General features: G+C 38.5%; 1 protein-coding gene across 3 annotated transcripts in view; it reads left to right on the top strand.

The window, feature by feature from the left end:
- Window positions 1-15,389, top strand: part of LOC103181533 (programmed cell death 6 interacting protein) — a 39,604-nt gene extending 24,215 nt beyond the window's left edge. For 2 of the 3 annotated variants that reach the window (XM_007898083.2, XM_007898081.2), the window contains exons 8-18: window positions 589-811; window positions 2,311-2,434; window positions 3,954-4,131; window positions 4,359-4,470; window positions 5,594-5,763; window positions 6,408-6,656; window positions 8,431-8,565; window positions 9,555-9,649; window positions 10,898-11,030; window positions 12,769-12,944; window positions 14,704-15,389. In XM_007898083.2, coding sequence (XP_007896274.2) covers window positions 589-811; window positions 2,311-2,434; window positions 3,954-4,131; window positions 4,359-4,470; window positions 5,594-5,763; window positions 6,408-6,656; window positions 8,431-8,565; window positions 9,555-9,649; window positions 10,898-11,030; window positions 12,769-12,944; window positions 14,704-14,884 — 1,776 coding nt within the window. In that variant the 3' untranslated portion in view covers window positions 14,885-15,389. The remainder of the gene's footprint in view (window positions 1-588; window positions 812-2,310; window positions 2,435-3,953; window positions 4,132-4,358; window positions 4,471-5,593; window positions 5,764-6,407; window positions 6,657-8,430; window positions 8,566-9,554; window positions 9,650-10,897; window positions 11,031-12,768; window positions 12,945-14,703) is intronic. The other variant, XM_007898082.2, reaches the window with a different exon arrangement.
- Window positions 15,390-21,512: the final 6,123 nt, after the last annotated feature.

The following is a 21,512-nucleotide window of genomic DNA, read 5'->3' as shown; positions in this document are numbered from 1 at the left end:
TACTATAAGTCTGTATTTAAATTTAAAAAAATTATTTTGCTCATCAGACCAGAGAAGAATATTGAGCAGCAATTGGGATGTATTAAAACTACTTGATTTCTGGCTGATTGGTCATGACCCAACCACCTAAATCCTCAACCTTCTCAACTGGCTTCCCATTTCCCCCAGAGGATAGAGTTCAAAATCCTCATCCTTGTCTTTAAAGCCCTCTATGGTCTCATTCCTCTCTACCTCTGTGACCGCTCAGCTCTCTCCGCTCAGTAGACTACAGCCTGCTTCACGTATCCCACGGAACCCGCCCCACCATCGGCGGTCATGCCTTCATCTTCTTTACCCTCACCCTTTGGAACTCTATCCCACAGTCCCTTGGCCTTGCCCCCTTCAGGGTCCATCTCAAGACACCTCTTTTAACTGCGCCTTCGGTCACTCCTACCCTTACTCTTCCAGCCCTCCACTCCTCCTGATCGCACCCCCAGCTTGGGTGCAAATCCCTGACTGTCTAGCACCTTGGGACGTCCTTCTAATGTCATTGTTTGTTTGAAAATACAGTAGTTGAATACACCTGACCTTTTTTAATTGAATCTACAGCATGCAACCGAATTGATAAAGACTGTAGCTTCTCGCTACGATGAGTATATCAATGTGAAGGATCTGTCTGACAAAATCTCTCGAGCATTGACAGCTGCAAAGAAAGACAATGATTTCATTTACCATGATCGTGTTCCTGACCTGAAAGATTTGACTCCAATTGGCAAGGCCACACTGGTGAAGCCTACTCCAGTCAATGTGCCCTTGAGTCAGAAATTCACTGGTAAGAACATGAGAACCGTTACTTTTCAGCTGTTGGAACAACTGCAAGCTCCTTTTTGAGGAATGGTTTTCTTGGCTGCAGCCTCCCTCAGAATTTTGTGTGTATAATTTTTTTATTTGGAACACGCGTTTTTCCTCCTGAATTAGGATACTGGCAAATCTCTCAGGTGGATTGAGAAGTGAGATCACAAGAGATTGGAAAAAAGTCACTTTGGCCTATTTCATCTCATGCTTCCAGAATATCCATCGTACTACCTTCTCATTAAATCTTGAAACTTTTTAAAATAAGTTAATTGTCCTGGTCTCTACCATCCTTTCTGGTACTTGATCCAGCTGTTGCCTTGTGTATCACAAAAAAACTGTTGCCCTAAAATTGCCCATCATGAACACCTTGTCCCGCTGAAAAGAACTGATACACAGATGCACATTTACAATTCTTAAAATGTGGATTTTTCCAATTTAAGAATGGAAAATCAGCCAGGTATCTAACTCATCACCATGTTAAGGGTATCCAAATCAAGCTGAGAATTGCATGCATCTCACCTACACATCGAAATTCCAGAGATAGATTGTTGGAATTGTATGTGCACTCTCTTCCTGATTCCATATTAGGTGTAAGTTGGCAAAGGCCAAGGCTTGGGGACCCCAGAGTGGGGTACTGTTGGAGTCTAACATGCTAAAACTGTTTGCCATCTATCGCTGTCTGGCAAGCTTTCCTGCTGCTTGTCCAGCTAGGACTGTTCTACCTGTTAAGGCTTTGGCTTCCAGGGTTAACGGTAGCTAAGTGGAAGGATTCCCTGCCCTGAGTGACTTGTCTGCCGATGAGCCAGACTGGCTGTGCTGTCATCAACAGTGCAGATCCACCAGGATTAGGAAATGGACTACAGAGACCGCCACAGAAGGTTGACTCGATTCTGACAGTCCGTTGCCAAATATGTCGCCTTGTGGCCAATTCAACCAGGATAGGATTAGTATTTCAGAGGTTCAGAGTGGTAAAGGGCAATTTTACTTTAAGTAGAAGGTAATCAACAGTTGGAATAGATTACCAGGAAGCCTGGTTGTAGGCAGGATTGATCTAAGAAGTTTTTGAAGTGAGTTGCTATACTTCAGACTTGTACAAACTGTGACTCAAGAAGGGCTTGAGGCAACTTAGTTAGTTGCTCCACTAAGCTCTATTTTTGTTTGATCTCGGGTACAAAAATCACTGCAAGGTTCCTGCTGGTGGTGCTGCTGAGTTTTGGGGGGTCCCTGTTTTCAGCATTGCCTTTCACAGTTTCTCTGTGGGAGTGGACAGTCTCAAAACTTTTTTATGAGTACTAATTTTCACAATATTTAATTATAATTTTATATTAAAAAATCTTAATACAGAATTTTTGGTGATTGTCATGGGGTAGGGGGAGATAATGCAAAGTAATAGCAGCTAAAAAATGAAAGGATGTTGGCTGTTACTAAACTTTTTAATGATTTGTTTTCTTAACCATGTCAAATTGACACTTGTAGATCTGTTTGAGAAGATGGTTCCTTTGGCAGTGCAACAAGCTCTGAGTATGTACAATCAGAGAAAGGCTGACTTGGTGAACAGAGTCATTGGACAGATGAGAGAAGCCAATAACCTGGCCAATGGGTATGTGACAATCTTTCTCAGACGGTTTCAGAAGTTAATATCTGAATCAGCTCATGTTTTTCACAAACAGACATGTACTGTACCCTGAAATTAAAAAAAAGTCTGATTTCCTTTGTTTTTACCTTATTTTGCTCATTTTCTATACTTGGGACTTAGTAGCCATAAGGCCATAGGAGGAAGCAACCATGTTTATAAACCTAACACTGGTTTAGAAATATGTTTAACTTGTTAAATCTATTCCCTCTAGCCATGTTCAACATTATCGTAGCTGAATGTAATCTTCTAAAAGGACAGGACTTTTGATGGGGTTTCCAAATGATAGCATTTTACCTCCCGTGTAAATACTGATTAAGTAATTAAGAACCCTTGATAAAAACGTCAAGCTGTAAATTTAGTAATGTAATGCAGTTTCAAACTTTTTTTACTTATAAGATGTGTAAAAATAAAAGCCCATTGATTTTATATGTATGATTAAACTTTCAACAATAGTACTCCTTGCATTTGATATAGTGCTTTATCACGTGTTGAGACATCTTCAGGCCTTTCACCGAATACACTGTAAAGTGAATTTGACTGTATATTTTGTGTCCGTAAGACTGCATTTAGCCCCTTTCTGATTCTTCCACCCCCACCGAGATAAATAGTCAAATGAGAGGACAATGCTGCTATTGCTATTTTGTTATTTATTTCCTGTTTCCTTCCCTTGAAAAAAGTGTGTGTACGCGCAATAGAGCCCATGTTTTTTTTGTAAATATGAAATAAACCAAAACTTATAAAACAGCTTCAATTGGGGAAAAATAGCACCCAAGTGCTTGCGACACCTGCCAAGCCTTCCTGAAGCCACTCGCCCTGCTCCGACACCCCACTCCTCTTTAAGCCGCAGTAGAGCCTGACATTGGCTCACTCACCTTCCATCCACATGGCAAGGTCCACCGTAACACGGAGTTGGTGGGTCACAGCGGCGGGCAACAACATCATCTCCGATTGCCCTGTGATCTCGCTCCCTTTGCCATTCTCTCATTGATCTTCTATTGGAGGTGAATGACTGAGTCAATGGAGTATTAATGACGTTTTATCCTTTAAATTTTTTTTATTACATTAATGTAATAAAATTCCTGAAAAATTCAAAGCAAGAAATCCATGTCTCGCCCACAAAATCCACTTTTAAAATATATTCTGTGAAGTGCTTTGAGATGTCTCAGTGACGTGATCAGGCACTATACCAAATGCAAATATTATTATTATATATTAAAATTATGAAAATAAAAAGGATTTAACCAGGGCTTTATACACATCCCCCTGTCACCTCAGTGCAGCTGCATGAATCTTTGCTGAGCTGCAGGGGGAGCGATAGAAATGTTCTCTCACTTCTAAAACCAATTTAATTGAAAATAAATTGGCAGAAATGAGAATATTTGATTCATGAGTCATCCATATCTATCTAAGATGAGATGTGTAGTAGGGTAGGAGGTCAATATAATGGATATGTAATAGTTGATTTATTCTCCATTTTTCTCAGTGTTCTGGCCTCCTTGAACCTACCTGCTGCGCTCGAAGATGTTTCTGGGCACAGTATTCCTCAGTCCATTCTGGAGAAATCCAAAGCTGTCATTCAGCAGGGTGGCCTGGAGACAGTAGACCAGTTGATAAAAGACCTTCCAGAACTTCTGCAGCGAAATCGGGAGATTTTGTTGGAGGTAACTTTCTCTTTTCTTCTCTCCCCTCCCGCCCCTCACATTTTTTTAGATTTTGTTGAAATCTGCATGTTGTATCTACAAGAGTATCAGCAAGCCTGTTGTTTTCCTTAAGGCAACCAGGTTTCTACAGGAAAAAAATTGTTTTGAACACGTTTTAAGTCCTGTTTTGAATTTGCATTTGTCATACTGCAAGTTTAAAATTTATATATTGAATATTTTATGCTTAGTCAATGAAAATACTGGATGAAGAGGAATCTTCAGATAATGACCTTAGAGCGAAATTTCAGCAACGCTGGCAGAGGACACCTTCAAATGAGCTGTATAAATCTCTGCGAACAGGTATGTTGGGGAACAAAATGTAAAGTTGCATTCTGTATCCAAGTTTAAACTCTTAAAAAGGGTGTCAGAGTGACTCAGTTGATGATACTCTTGCCTCTGTATCAGAAGGTTATGGGTTGAAACCCACTGTCAGGACTTTGAACTCAACAATAACAACAACTTGCATTAATACAGTCTCGGCTGACATTCCCAATGCAATGTAGGGAGGTGAACTGCATTCTCGGAGGTGAACTGCATTCTCAGAGGTGCTGCCCTACGAATGAGATGTAAAACCAAGGTCCTGTCTGTCCTGTAGCTCAGTGGGTGGAGTCCTGTAGCTCAGTGGTTAGAGCACTCGCTTTGCAAGCGAGAGACCTGAGTTCATTTCCAGGCAGGGCGAAGCCTTGGGCAAGTTTCCTTACTCCACACGCCTAATAATAATCCCTCCAAAAACAATAATAAATTTGTCATTTTCAATCTACGACTGTTTGTGGGACATTGCTGTGCGCAATTGGCTGCCGCGTTCGCCCACAAATATACAGTCAATTCACTTTACAGTGTGTTCTATGAAGCGCTTTGGGACGTCCTCCCGAAGTGAAAAGTGCTATATCAAATGCAAGGATTATTATTATAAAAGGAGGTTAAGAGGCAAGCCACAAGAAGGGTCAGAGTCATGTTCACAGATTACTAATATTATAACTGAAATGTTCATCAAAGTGGTCTCCCATTCTACACTTGGTATCACCAATTTATAGAGAAAACTGCACAGTAAACTTCAAATACAGATGAGAGAAGGATCCTGCAAGTCATTGTTTACTATAAATTGGATGTTAGACTGTGGTAGAATCTTTTAATGAATGCTATTTTTCACTTGTATTTATGAGTAAGTTATATTCTATAAAATATTTTTAAAACAAAATAGATATATAATGGTTTGCCCACAGACACACAATCCTCCACAGTAAATCATGTGAAATGCTTTGAGATGTTGCCCTCTCCACATGTGAAAGGTGCTATATCAAATGTAAGGGTTATTATTATACTATTACATATAACTAAATGACCAGATAAGTGTCCACCATCTGTTCAATTAAAAATTAAGATCTTTTAATTAATATTGTAATTTTCCTTCTTCCCACCCAAGAGGGAGGAAATTTCAGAAACTTTCTGGACAAAGCTGGACAAGCAGATAATGTGGTCCGAGAGCGTTATTCCACTCATCGTGATGCTATTGCCCTTCTCTGTCATCCTGAAAATGAGTTAAATGCTGCCATACCATCTGGCAATCCTGCAAACTCCCTACAAGGGACTGAGGTAAGATGGGTCTTGGCACTTGAACTGAGGGATCACCACATTCCTATTTTGTGTAATGCAAATGCACTATTGTATGGAATTCATTTGGTGCTGAAAACTCACTTTGTGAATGATATTTAAAATGGTAAATAATCAGCAAGAGTGCAGGTTGGTGCTGATCTAGATTTATTTGCAGAACTGCCTTCACAGTTGAAGCAAATAATTGAGACACTAGAACTTGTATCCCACTCAGATCATTTTAAAGGAAAAACTTTTTTTAAAAGAATTCTATTACATAAATGTTAATACCACTGGACCAGTCTTCATTCTTATTTAAGCAGGTTATTGAATTTGTGCAGTGCCTGATTTGGTATGGCGAGATCTAGTATAGTCGGTGTTAACTCTTAACAAATAAAATTGGCCTATTTCAGTGATGCTGGTATCTTTGTTTAGAACTTCTACTATTGATGTAGAATTATGGTGTTTTCTGAGGAAGCAATAAATGTCGTTCAGATTTTTTCTGTGAAAACAAACTTGATAAAATCAAACTGTACAGTACTTGTTTCTGTATAACTCTTACGTTTTCTATTTTATAGAGTAAAAGTGTCCAATCCTTTTTTGCAGCCATGTTCTGACATTTTTCCTTTGTGATGTTCTTGCTATAGGTTATTACAATCCTGAAGTCACTTCTTGCTTCTTTGGATGAAACAAAGAAGGAAAGGGAAACTTTAGAGAATGATATCAAGCTACAGCAGTTTGACATGTCCAGTGCCTTTTTGACTGCATTGGCTCAGGATGGGGCTATTAATGAAGAGGTTATCTCAGTGACTGAACTTGATCGAATTTATGGAACTTATACTCAGAAAGTGCAAAAAAATCTGAAAAGCCAGGAGGAGTTGCTATCAAGTATTCAGGTAAATAGTAATTTATAACTGTTTTCTCAGGGCAATGGGCAGCTGACTCAGTATGGTCTAAAAACAGGAACTGAAGATCAAAAACCTGCCCCTTTGTTGATCTAGCTCCATCCCTTTGGTGTTTGTTTGCCCACTCAATGATCCTTTGCAGAAATTATTTGGTTTCATTCAGGGCTTCACGTGATCCATTTCTAACTATTTTTATACAAAGTTTTTTGTATTCATCAAGATGTAAAAAGATTATGTGTTTGTTTTTGTGGATATGTTTTTTTAAACCTAACCTCAAAATTTCAACTCTCATATTCTTGGAATCCTGGATGTTCTCCGAATTCAATTTCATTATACCTGACTGATATCCCATCTTAGGTTTCCCACTTGTGTCTGTCTGAAAATGCATTTCAATCTCCTAGCCAATGTCTTCATTTAACCAGAAACATCGCTCATCTGTCTCAAACATATAAATTAATCTGTGTGAATTGAGGCTTATTTTATAGTTGCAAATTAAATTGAAGTAATGAATTTAATAATGCAATGAGAAAAGCAACTTGCCAGTGCAAATTACTGCTCTGCTTAGATATTACCCTGAGGATTCAAGTGATTTTTGAGGAGGTCAAATTTTTAATTGTAAATAGATGGAAGAAATGTCTTTGAAATTGAAGATTTTTTTACTAAAAAAAACTTGCCAGTAGTGTAATGTGAACTTAATATTGTATGATTTGTAACATTTCTGAATAAAAAGCAAAGCCATGGTGCAGCAAATAATATAATCTATGCATTGGCATATAAATAATTCATATTCAGATGAATTAATGTGATGTCTTGCATTGCAGCTACATAATTTTACTTTCAGATGGAAATGAAAACCTGAAATTAATTTTCTGAATTTGTGTACATCAAACTGTCAAGTACATCTGTGTGGTTGTAATTTACACTTCAGAATAGGGCAGTTGCGCAATGTTTTGGAGAAATGTAGCAACATGTGAGTAGTGGGATTTTGGTTCACTTTCCTGTGGTTTTGAAGTCACAGTACTGGGATTGCCAAACAGAGTTCAGACACTTGCCCACAAAGAATGAAAATCAATGAGAGGGTCTTACCTGCGAAGAACTTACTCTCATTGACTATGTGAAGCTACATTGACAGAGGTTTGGTCATTGTGAGTTATCTTTGACATAAGGCCTCAGTTACAAGTTTATTTTACTGTGGTCAATATGTCTGGGCTAAGCTTGGAGCCGCTCTCACCAATATATGTTTATTAATTCAAAGTAGACTTAAAGCAATCTGAACTCTTGCAAAAATACAATATTTTGCTTGTACCAAATTTTCAAACTAATTTTCAATCCTGTGTGCTTTTCACCAGCAACATTCCCGTTTTCTAAATGAGTTAACATGACCAACATTCTGAAGTGCCAAACCCAAAATATTTGCCACACCAGAAATGTTAATCTATCTTTCTCTCTCACTCTTGCATTCTGAACAAATTAGTAAACATTTACACCATTTTCTTTCTGCTTCCTGCTTAATATAATGTTTGTTTTGCTTCTGCTTTTGATTGAGGATTGTTCAGCATTTGTTTGTGGGAGTCAAATTATTAACAACAGCAACAAGATTACATTTGTATAGCGCCTTTCACGTTGGGAGGACGTCCCAAGTGTTCATGTTGCAGGCAGCTTTTGTTAGTGAAACTATGTTCCCTTGATCGAGATTGAATTACTCGATTGTGAATTTGAACTTGGAGGTGATGTAATTTCAACTCTGAATTTCTGTTTTTCTCAGATGAATCATGAAGAATTTTCCAAGTCAAAGCAGTCCAATGCAGAAGCTGATTCACGGGAAGAAATGCTTAAGAAATTAGCAGCGGCCCATGATCAGTATATTGAGCTTGTTGCTAATTTGAAAGAAGGAACAAAAGTGAGTTGTTTTCTTCTTGATGATACTTCATTTTATTTAACACATTTGTAATACTTTGAGCAATATTTTATTTCCTGTAAAATGTTGCTGTCTATTTAAATTGACATTGTTCACAACCATTTAAATACATAGTTGCAATGTAGCTTTAAGGATGAACGGATCTTAAGATTGTTATGATACTTCCATCATTTTCAATTCAGATGTTTTGATGTGGTAGTTTTTTTAATCAAACCTTAAGTAAAACTCAATCTTTATCACTCTATATGTAGAAGTTTCATATTTCTTTTTTGTGTTAGATTCTTTGGCAAATGCAACATCTTGAAATGGACATATTTTTTCCTTTGTTGCTTGCCTTCAACGTTTATTTACAAAGAATGTACAGCACGAAAATATACCAGTCTGTGACTGTAGTTATACTCTACACAAGTTTCTGCCTATTCCTTACTCCCTCCCGTGCCCTTCTATTCCCCTTTCCCTCAGGTGAAGGTCCAGCTCCTTGAATACATCTGATTCAAGCACTGCCTCAGTTCCACAATCTCACTATCCTCGGTGTGAAATAGTTCCTCCTAAATTCACTTTTGGATCCCCTAGTCACTATCTTACACTTGTGTTCCCTTTACTTTTTAACATTTTTAGAAATACACTTTTTTGATTAACGACATATACAGTCACGTGAATCAGGAATATTTTGAATGGAGCTTTTATTTTTTGCCAGATACTGGCTAAAAATTATTTTTTAAAAAGTTAAAAATTGGAAGTTTAAAGATAAGTTATAGTTTGTAGGAATTTTAAAAAATCCTTGCAAAGCAGAGCAATCACCATCTCAAGACATAAAAGCCACAGGAGAGGCATTTTAAACTATCTGAAAAGATTATTTAAAAGCAACATCAGGATATGAGGAGCAATTGTAGGTAACTAAGAAAATGTTAAATCTGGATAAAAGTTGTGTGGTTGATTATCATCCGCCTAATACTGTTTCTTTTTGATAGTTCTACAATGAGCTGACAGAAATCCTTCTGAAATTACAAAACAAATGTACAGACATTGTGTTTGCTCGTAAAACTGAAAGGGATGAACTGCTAAAGTAAGTATATTATTTTAGTATTATGATATTACAGGTTAAATTACTGTCAAAACTGTACTGGAGCCTTGTTGTTGCTGTTGTTGGGATCCTTAAAATCCCAACAAAGTAGTCAGTTTCACTGTGTACTCAGTCGCTCCTTGGATGATAGCTGGTTCCTGCTCTTTTTTTTTAAAAAAAAGTCAACTTCCAGGTCATCGGGTCACTGCCGACATCATTTACTCTAGGTTGTCTATACACAAATCAGTAAATGATCGGGTGAGACCTGATGACTTGGAAGTCATTATTATTTCAGCACTGGATGCTAAAATGGAAAACTTCCCGATCGTCATATCCACCGACATCACTTTCTGCAAATGCATGTAGTTTACACTGCAACTGCGTTATCACTTTGTGCTATAGAGAAGCAAGTTGGAACAGGGCTGCACCATATTTCCATTGTTGTTTATTTTTACTCCATGTATTGAAGAATGCCTATTATTATCTCGTCCTCATGTTTTACTACCATTAAATAATGTTTTCCAACTGTAATGAGTATTGCTGGCGTTATTCATTGGCACTAAACATCCAATTTGGAATAAACTGCTTGCAGTAATTCCAGAAGAGTTCAAACTTCGGTGGAGTTCAATTTGGCGTAAATGTCCCAGGCCTCCTGTGCAACATTTCCTAAGTGAAAAGTCTTATTTGTCACACCATAGTTTCAGTGAGCTGAACATATTTTTAGTGGTCAACAATAGTGACTCAGCCATATTTTTGGTCTATGGGATTTTCATTTGTTTATATTGAATATGGATCTGGTGGCTTATGAATTAAAAATTCCAAGCTGCAATCTTGTACATTGCTTACCTGCTCTTTAATTCTTCCATTCTGTACAGTGGATCCCACTTGTACGTGGCATTATTACCTCATTCTAATAGCATGTGGGATATAGCAATGAAAGACAGGTTACTTTGTCTAGGAATGATCTAATTCTTCAAATGCAATGTGCTCTGATCATGTTTCAAGTATTTTGGGAAATCCTTTCGGCCTGAAAGGAGCTATATGAATGCAAGTTGTTATTGTATATAAATGTGGATTAGTATTGTATTGATACTGCCCAGTTTTACCACTGATGATGACTTGGATTTATAATGCAATTTATAATGCTTGAAATTCAATTATACATTTCTCTTGACATCACTTACTATGTTATTAAAACAAATAGTATCTTGTATTTTATTCAGATTGTTTCTGATGTTTCTTGTTTTATAGGGATTTGCAGCTGAGCATAGCGAAGCAACCTAGTGCTCCGAATATCCCAGCAGTGCCTGCATACCAAACTAGCAATACCATGACTGGAGGAACTACAACACCTGTGCCCACTCCAGCACCCAGAACGGTATTTGTAAGTCGATTAGAACAGACGAAAAAAATTGGTCATCAACTTTATGGCTATTTTGTTCACCTACACCAACTTTCCCTGCACTTTACAGAAAAATGCATTTTGAAGAAAACATTTAATGTGATAGAGGACGGTATTAAAAAATGCAATGATTATTACAAATTTAATTTTAAATATTATAAATCATAGCCCTTGCATTTGACATGAGTTTCAAAACGTCAACAAGTTTCACAGAATTTACTGAAAAAGTTTAGTAATTCTAGGTGAACACAGATGTCAATGTGCATACAGCAGTGTCCCACAAACAGCCATGAAGTGAATGACCAACTTTTTCTGGGGGATTGTTGACCAGGACACTATGAGAAACCCCTTTCTCTTTTCAAATAGTGCCTTGGGATCTTCAACACCCATCTGAACGAGCAGTCAGGGCTTCGGTTTAACATCTCATCCGAAGGCAACTCTGTAGCTCTCCCCCAGGAGTGTACTGAAGGGTCAGCCTATGACTATGTCTTCAAAGTCCCAACTTGGTGCTTGAACCTACAACCTTCGGACTCTGAATCCTGAGTGTACTATTAACTCAACTAGTCCCAACACAAATTTTCATGAATGACCTCTGATCTTAACAGTTTAAATTCCATAACTAGCTTTTTGTTTTTACTTGTTTAGTTTTCCAGGTTACATTAATGTTTTGATTAACTGGATGATATGACATAATTAAAGACAAGTGATACTTGTGATATAAGCAATCTGGCAACAGAAGTATTTCAATCTTGGATTATCTCTTACACTGTGTTGTGGAATGTTCACCAACAACTGCATTCAGTCAAACATCACAGTGAGTCACCTTTATCCAGGCTCATTCTGCTGGATTTTACTCAGTGTGGGAAAAGCACTTATTGGTAAACGTTAATTTTCATTAAATTAATGGATTTTCTTAAAATTGTTTCCATAAATTGAATGCAAATACATTTTGCAACTCTTGAGTTAATTGTGTAAAAAATAATGAGTTCTATACAGTGCTACTATTTATGTAGCGAACATTCTAGTAAAAGTATTTGGATATGCCATGCAACCTTGCTTATCCTCAAACTTTACCCCCAAATCACAAGATTGGTTTCGGTGAAGAAAGCCCATCACATCACTGAGCTGTTTTACAAGCGAGCCCAGTGTCCTGGACTCAGCTACCATTCCTGGCAACGTGTTCCAGTCGTTCTTTACCCTTTGGGTAGGAAAAAGGCCAGGATTTGTTTACGTAACTGTATTGAGAAGCAGTAGATTTGATATTCAGGAAAGCTTTATTGATGGTCTGAACCTCTTGTGATCTAATGCATATGTTTGTTAGTTCATGGTCATACGGATGTTGAGGTTATTCAAAATTCCTATTTAATGTAGTGCAGCATTACCAAATGAATTAATGTTTTCCAACAATAATACTGAGCTAAAATAGTGAATTTTATCAGTTTCTCAGGCCTCTGATATATTAATGGTTGTGTTTATAAATCATATCTTGTCAGAAATGCAATTGCCTATCAGGTGGGTGAGGGCCAATGTTCAAATGGTGTTGGGTGAGCGGAAGATTATGACTTGCAGTAATAGCTTGTCCACTGAATGAACTTCACAATTGTGGCATTGTCACACCAGTTTGTTAGAAAATTGCATTTTGATCAGAGTCCGATGGGTCATTCTAATAGCTTTGTATTGAACCTATTTTCACACATTAAAATGTTTTATTTTTTTCCAGCAACCCAAACCTACACCTCCTGCTCGCCCACCCCCTCCTGTTGTCCCTTCAACTGTAGCTGCACCTTATTCTGCTTCTGCCCCAGGACCCAGTACTGCACCTCCAGCTGTTGGGCCCTCTGTTATGCCAACACAGGCTCAAGGACCTCCATACCCCACATATCAAGGCTATCCTGGGTAAGTTATTTCACTGAGACTGCATTGTTAATAGGACAACATTTTGTTATTCAAATTGAGGCAGGGGATGTAGGAAGGGAAAATGAATTCAGAATCTGATCTTTTTAAGTGAAGAAAGTTTTTTTTCTTGCAATGCAACAGTAGAGAAAGAAACCGTTCAGCCCATTCAACTCTGCGCTGTTCTTCGTAATTCCCTACTGTCCTACTCACTACCATACTGTACCCTGTGTGTATTTGGGTGGGGGGAGAATTGCTGTTCATCTTTTTAAGGTAGTTTTTCCTGCCAAACCATAGTCCACCCTCACCTAAAAAGACAGCAAGGGTTTCTGCACCTTAATGTCGTACAATATTGCTCCTTAACTACATTGCACAAGAAGACTCCTTCCCTCTCCTCTTCTCTCCATAAAGGAAAGAACTATTTTACTCTTGACACATTGTTGTGAATAATTGCTAGCACACGGTTGATTTTAATTTTCATCCTAACCCAATAGTTTGTGATGTAAGCATTTCTTCTACTCTAGGGAATGCAGTTCTGTCATACATTAAAAACATTTTATCCTAAAAGGTACAGCCCAAAAAGATGCATGATTTCCTAATTCTGATACATAGTAACAAGATTCCCAAAGAGAGTATGGATATCCGTGTCATTATTTTGTGGTCAGTTCATCTGATTGTGCCTACAGAGACAAAATTATGCTACAGTGCCAGCAAGTTGTTCCATGGTGAATTGTTCTAGCTGAAAGTACCGAATTAATAAGCTTGAACAAACAAACCAAAAGCTTGTATTAAGGTGTTGGGGCAGGGGAGAACCACAGTGCCTAATAAACAGCTTAATGTGATGTTCAGTAGTAGCCAACTTCAGAACAATAATAATAATAAATAAAAACATAAGTCACAGGGAACACTCCGCAGGTCAGGCAGCATCTATGGAGAGAAGAAAGTTAGTTATCGTTTCAGGTCGATAACCTTTCGTGAGAACTGACTTTCGTTTACCTTCAGGACAATGTTGCTTTGCTACTGTGACATGACTCAGCCAGCACAAAGATGGCCCATCAAGATCAGTTCTTTGACCCTCCGCCTCACCCCTGCCCTCCCTTGCCTCCTTCAAGGTCCTTCTCATGACCTTCCTCTGACCAGGCCTTCAGTCATCCTCCCACCTCCACCCTTTTGCCCTCCACCCCTCTTGACACCAAGCCCCAGCTCAGGTGCAAGATCTTTACTGGTCAGTGCCTTGGGACATCCTCCCAATATGTGGCACTATATAAGTGCAAGTTGTTGCTCGTTATTGTCTGATTGTGTTTGGTTTGCAAGTTGCAATTGATTGATTAGTATTCAAAAACGCAGCATACTATGTACAGTCTGAAGGAGTGCAAATGTCCCTTTACAAGAACTCGAGCTTCCTGAGTAGTCACAATATTAACACATCTTCAATCTGTATCGATGATTGGGTATTTTTGTTAATGTTTTGCATTAGACAATTATGTTCAGACTTTGACAGATTACAAGGTTATTCTTAGCACATCTGCTTCAGAAAACAACTGAAATGCAATGTGTGCAACTGTGGCTAAAACATTGTGGGACTTGAGGAAATCTTGCTTTCTGTCTCCAATGAGTCCATATTTTGGGAATGAACAGAGAGCTACATTTGTCTTACCCTTTGTCAACTCTTTCCGCCCCCTTCCCCCCCCACCCCCCCCCCCACCTTTGCTTAACCTAGAATTGAACATGTTTTTTATTAAAAATAAATTTACTTTTTCAGGTTTTACCAAATGCCGATGGCGTACAATCCATACGCTTATAGTCAGTACGGTATGCCAGTCATGTTCCAGCCGCCTGGACAACAACCTTACCAAGGACCACAGCCACCTCAGCAGCCAGGATACCCTCATCCTCAGCTGCCAGGATACCCTCAGCCTCAGCAGCCTTATTACCAGCAATGAGAAATGCCGACTGACTGAACAATATGCTCTCTTATAATGGTCGCATTTTAATTACCTCGCAATACTTCAAATGTGTACTCTTACATTATTAATTTCTGGGGTTCATGCTGAATTTAGTAAGACCTTTGTAAGACTGAAGATTGCACTTAACTCTGGGTAGTTTTTTGCCAAGCAACAAACATTAGGTAAATTCCAAGTGGTGTCATCTCGACAGTTTAAAAAATATATTTGCTTACTATATAATTTTTGTTAAGTAGAAACATTTTCTAATCAGCTTTAAGGAATGGACATGATATGGCACGCAAGCCTAACATTTGGTTGTGTGATTAATGGCCTGAGCTATCTTTGAGCCAATAACTTGACTATTCTTTGAGCTACTACTTTAAATATTTGCTGATGATATTGTATCTTGTTTGTTATCACACTAATTCTATTTTGTCTAATCAGGGCCTTGTAAATCTATGGTAATTTAAGCTTTAATTACATTAAACTATCAAGTCTGAAAGTTGCTGCATTTTTATTTTTTGAATGGGTAAATGGTATTATACAACTGTTAGTGCACAAACTGTAAAGCTGTTTAACATTTTGGAAAGTATAAATTATTCATCTTCAGCTATTGTAGAATCAAAAAGGTTAAATAATCTGAGACTTCAAAGTCACTTAAGGCAAAATTGAAAGATTTTATCACTGAAGGTCACAGCAGCCGAGTTAAAATTTTAAGAATTGGGAACAGTAGAGATCTGAGTTGGAAAAAGAATACTGAAGAAAAAGGACAATCTGAAAAAGATGAGAATCTTGCATTTGATGCATCTCTTAAAGCATTTCACATTATTTCACTAATGGGTGATGACTGTGTATAAGTAGGTGAAGATGGATTTGGGCGTGACTTATCTGCTGTTCTGATGAAGTATTCTTCAATAGTGTAAGAAGTGATCATACATACAATTAAAAGGGGGAAAATATCTGCCATGAATTTTAGTGATTTTGCTGATGGGAATTTCTATCAGACGTTCAAGATCATCAGAAGAGGAATTTTAGACAAAAAATCCAATATTAAACTAGGTACAGATGAGAGGACTATTGGGCATATCAAACCACACCAGCAATATAAACTGATCATATCCAATCTGTCTAATTGGTGTCTAATATGCACTTTATATATAGCGATTCATAATTGTATCATGGTTGCAGGTACCCAGCTGGGCACCTTGTGATTGGTGTGTTACAAATGACTAAATTTAAACTAAATGAGACCCCAATATAACGGTTGCACTAATTTGGAGTTCTGTAGCTCAGTGGTCAGAGCACTTGCCTCACAAGCGGAACGACCTTGGGTTTGATTCGTGGGCAGAGCGAAAGGTTGGGCAAGTTTTCTTACTCCACACGCCTCTGTTCACCAAGCGGTAAGTAGGAACCCAATTGTTAATCGATTGGCAGATCACTTTTCCGGGGATGATAATTCCTTCCAAAAAAATAATAAATTGGTCACTCAATCCACGTTTGTGGGACACTGCTGTGTAGATTGGCTGTCGTGTTCTGTCCACAAAGTATGCAGTCAATTCAATTGACAGTCTATTCTGTGAAGCGCTTTGAGACATCTCAAAGATGTGTTAAGGTGCTATATCAAATGCAAGGATTATTATTCTATTAACCAACATAAAACTATCCTTTTCACCCAGATGTACCTCAAAACAGTCATTACACTAGTACATTTACACAAATAGCCAAATTAATCCTTTGGTTTTATAAGACACTACAGTTACAATTTACCAACAATTACATTTTAGTCACTTGGTGCTGACGCTCCAATGCAGTACTGAGGATGTATTCTATTGTCAGAGATTCAGATGAGATGTTAAAGACAAGGCCATGTTTGCATATTGTTCAGATGAATGTGGCTTTATAATAATCAACAACAAGATTGTTTCCCAAGGCGCTGGACAGTACAGCATTTCAGACCCGAGCTGGGGTCGGGGAGAGGGGAGGGGAAGGGGGGTGACCAATGGTATGGTCGAAGAGGAGGGTTTTGAGGCGAGACTTGAAGGGAGACTAAGGAGGGGGCGAGGCAGAGTGATTGGGGGATGGAATTCCAGAGGTTGGGGACAGATAACATGATAACCATAATATAATCATAATAATAATAATCCTTGCATTTGATACAGCGCTTTTCACGTCGGGAGGACGTCCCAAAGCGCTTCACAGAACACACTGTAAAGTGAATTGACTATATTTGTGGGCGAACGCGGCAGCCAATTGCGCACAGCAATGTCCCACAAACAGTCGTAGATTGAAAATGACCAATTTATTATTGTTTTTTTTTGGAGGGATTATTATTAGGCTCTGTGTGGAGTAAGGAAACTTGCCCAAGGTTTCGCCCTCTGCCTGGAATTGAACTCGGGTTTCTCACTTGCAAAGCGAGTGCTCTAACCACTGAGCTACAGGACTCCACATAACATGATAAGGTGATATATCAAATGCAGAGATTATTGTTATTCATTGTGAAGAATCTGAGGCCCAAACTTCAAAGCAGTCTTCTTAGCCTGCAAGTCCATTTATCTTAAAATTTATGACTGCATATATTTGTATAAAATTCTTGAATTCAGTTGGTTCTTTTTGAGAACTGGAAAACCAAACAATACAAGATTGCATTTAAGAAGTTTCTACAATCTTAAATTGACAAAATGGTCTTTCAGGTTAATGCTTGGAGGCATTTTTGCGCCACTGGTGTTTCATTCAATATTCCTATCATCCAAACATACACCCTCTTTCTTCACCCCACAAAAAAACTTCTGAGATAATTAGTCATTTTTCATCACTGAAATAATTTTCTTTGTGGGACATCGCTGACACATTTTAGCTGTAATATTTGTTCATTTGCTGTACTTCAATGAAACTTGCTTTAAAATTTTTGATGTGAAAAGCAAGATCAAATAATCAAGTTGTTTAATCACTAAGTGTAGTTTCTCTCATCTCTGCGCTCTCACACATGACTTTCACACTGTTTTGCTCTATTTAATTTGCATAAAGTACAGTGCTGAGTAACAACTTTAAGTGATGGTACAATATACTAAATTGCATTCAATTTAGTGACCGTAAAATATTTAACTACACTGGTCCCTGGGTGTGCTGGAGGACGACCCAACAACCTTCTCAATTGTTGCCTCCAAGAACACTGCAATGACTACTGATGAGCAGAATATGGATTTATTCTAAGCTTTTATTTAGTTTAAGCCAACAACTTTTTTTTTTGGAGGAAATGGTCATCACCAATAAAATCTGTGCATACCCATTGCAAACCATGAGAACCCGTTAATTCTGCCATCTGGTGGCAAAAGGTGCAATTGCAACTAAGGCACAATATTACTATGGGAGGGTGTGAAAGTAAATATGGGTGGGGGGGAAGTGCAAATTATCCAAAATGACATATTGATGCCTGATAGTGAAAAAGCTATAGCCAGTGAAGCAAGCAGCATCTGTAAATACAGTGGAATCACTGCACCAGAGTCAACTTTTTAATGTGAAGAAATGAGAGGTAATGCATTTTGGTAGAAAGAATGAGGGGAGGTTGATAATACAAGAACAACAACAAGATTTCATTTATAAAACGCCTTTCACGTCAGGAGGACGTCCCAAGGCGCTGAAATTTTAAGGGAGGATGAAAGAACAGTGATTCCGGTAAATGAATCCTTGAAGGTGGCAGGACAGGTAGATAAAGCTGTAAAAAGGGCATATGGGATACTAGGCTTAATAAATAGGGGCATAGAGTACAAGAGTCAGGAGGTTATGATTAACCCATATAAAACACTGGTTAGGCCTCAGTTAGAATACTGCGCCCAGTTCTGGTCACCACACTATAGGAAGGATATTAAGGCACTGGAAAGGGTGCAGAGAAGATTTACAAGGAATGAGGGACCTTGATTATGAGGAAAGGCACGAGAGGCTGGGATTATTCTCATTGGAGCAGAGAAGGTTACGAGGAGACCTAATAGAAGTCTTCAAAATCATGAGGGTATTTGATAGGTTAGAAAGGGAAAAACTGTTACACTGGTGGGTGTGTCGGTGACTCGAGGTCACAGATTTAAAATAGTTTCTAAAAAAAGCAAAGGGGAGGTGAGAAGAAATGTTTTCACGCAGCGAGTTGTTCGAATCTGGAACGCATTGCCTGAAAGGGTGGTCGAGGCCAATTCGATAACTACTTTTAAAAACGCGGAGGATGGGTATTTGAGGAGGACGGGTTTGCAGGGTTATGGGGAAAGGGCTGGGGAGTGGGACTGACATTACATTGCTCTTTTCAAAGAGCCGGCACAAATTCGATGGGCCGAATGGCCTCTTTTTGTGCTGTACGATTCTATGATTCTATTATCAATCTTTCTCAAATGCCGCAACGCCTCGATAGAACTACTCTGGTGCCTGATGAATGGAAACTGGCTAAAGATTTGCAATATAGCGATACCTGCCTCTCCCAACCAATCCTGGCTCAAAAGAGAGCTAAGCATCTCCTCCCCAGAGTGTTAGAGATGTTTTATTTCTATCAGATATTGGCTAGTCTGATGCATGAATGATCTGAGCCTATCTTTACCAGTGCGTTTATCATGAGAATGAGAATATAAATTTAATTTAAACTTCAAAGAAATTATCCAATTTAAACATTAAAATTCATCTTTTACAAAAAGTCTGACTCTTGGAAACTGGATAAGAAATAGTAATAATACAATAAATTTACCATTTAATGAATCAAGCAATAATATAATCAAGTAGATAATAATCCTTGTATTTGATATAGCGCCTTATCATATCTTCTAGACATCCGAAAGTGCTTTACAGAACATACTGTAAAAAGTGAATTGACTGTATATTTTGTGGGTGAAACTCGGCAGCCAATTGCATGCAGCGGTGCCCCACAAACAGTCGTGGAATGAGTGACCAACTTTGTTTTGAGGGATTATTACCGCTGGAAAAGCGATCCGCCATTTGATGAGCAATCAGGTTTCCTAGTTTCTGCTCGGTAAACAGGCAGGAGTAAGGAAGCTTGCCCAATGTTTCGCCCTGCCCGGGAATTGAATTCAGGCACAGACAGTGAAATAAAGAGAGAGAGAGAAAGGGCAGGAAATGTAAAGGTCTTTATGGGGTGAATGTGCTGTTCTGTACTGTACTGCTGTTTAAAATGTCAGAGACCTAGGGGTGCAAATGGGACGACAGCCCCTCCAGCTGCCTACCTTTGCAGTAAATTTGAGAAGGGGCACAATAACAGGCCCTGCTTGAAGTATTTGATCAGTAACGCCAGCAGAGGTCAGGCTTGCTCCACTTCTCGTATCTGTTGCCCGCAATGCAATCTATAAGAGACCTCATTAAGATCAGCTATTTTTGGTGGGAACCGATAAAATAGTTGTTAAAAGAAACAGAGGGGAGGTGAGGAGAAATTTTTTCACGCAGTGAGTTATTGGGATTGCATTGCCTGAAAGGGTGGTGGAAGCCGATTTGATAACAGCTTTTAAGAGAAAAGTAGATAATTATTTGTGGAGTTTACAGGGCTATGGGGAGAGAGCGGGGGAGTGGGATTGAATTGGATAGCTCCTATCAAAGAGCCGCCACAGACACGATGGGCCGAATGGCCTCCTTCTGTGCTGTATAATTCTATGATTCTATGAACTTTTATGCCGACAAGCACACATTATAGAACCATAGAAACTTACGGCACAGAAGAAGGCCATTCGGCCCATACCTGTATACTGGTGCTTTGGAATGGCCTCCCAACATGAAAAGCTCTAACAAATGTAATTTGTTGTTGTTGTTGTTGAATACCTATACCTCTATAGATCCTAGCAAATGTTATTCTGCCACTTTGGATAAAGTAAACATGTCAAGAATAACATTTTTCTTCAATATCCAGATCTTATTCTGAACTTGCATTACACTATTCTGTTCATAGACCTAAAACGAACTAGCAGGATTGTTCCAGCACCTTGGGACGTCCTCCTGATGTGAAAGGCACGATACAAATATAACTTTGCTGTTATTTGTTGTTTTCTGGGAGTAGCCATTGGTGGAAAAGTGCACCTTAATATTGTGTATTAGGCTTCCTCGGCATTCTCAGGAGAGCTGGTTGCTGGCCACACAACACTGTGAAAAAGTCTTTAAGGTAATACATTTGAACACTGACATCACAAGCGTCCATGGAGGCAGAGCTGTGAATTTCACACAAATGGATGAACAAATTGCCTGAACAGTTAACTTCCTCAGCCAAGTTCAAAACTACACTAAATGAACCAAGTCAGTATGCAAATGTGCCATCCCTCACATTGACATAACTAAATAATACATTTGCATTTGATTTTGCACGGTGTCAGATTGAAACATCTCAAAGCTCTCTTCACACAGTTACTATGAATTTTTGTGATTTTTAAGTAGACAAATGCAAGATCTGATCTGCGTCAGCAGAGTCCCATCAACAGCAATTGAATAAATTACCATTTCTTTTTTTTAAGAATTTGAATGAGAAAGGAATATTGGCTCGAAGACCAGGAGAACCTCTCAACTCCTCTTCAAATTGTGCTGTGGGATTGTTAACATCCATCTAAACAAGCAGAATAAACCTCAGTTTAAAGTTTCATTCAGAGTTGACGTCAAA

Source organism: Callorhinchus milii, unplaced genomic scaffold (assembly GCF_018977255.1).
Source record: "Callorhinchus milii isolate IMCB2004 unplaced genomic scaffold, IMCB_Cmil_1.0 Scaffold2, whole genome shotgun sequence".
Lineage (NCBI taxonomy): Eukaryota > Metazoa > Chordata > Chondrichthyes > Chimaeriformes > Callorhinchidae > Callorhinchus > Callorhinchus milii.
The sequence above is the reverse complement of the archived record's forward strand: the minus strand, read 5'-3'. Positions and strand labels throughout refer to the sequence as shown.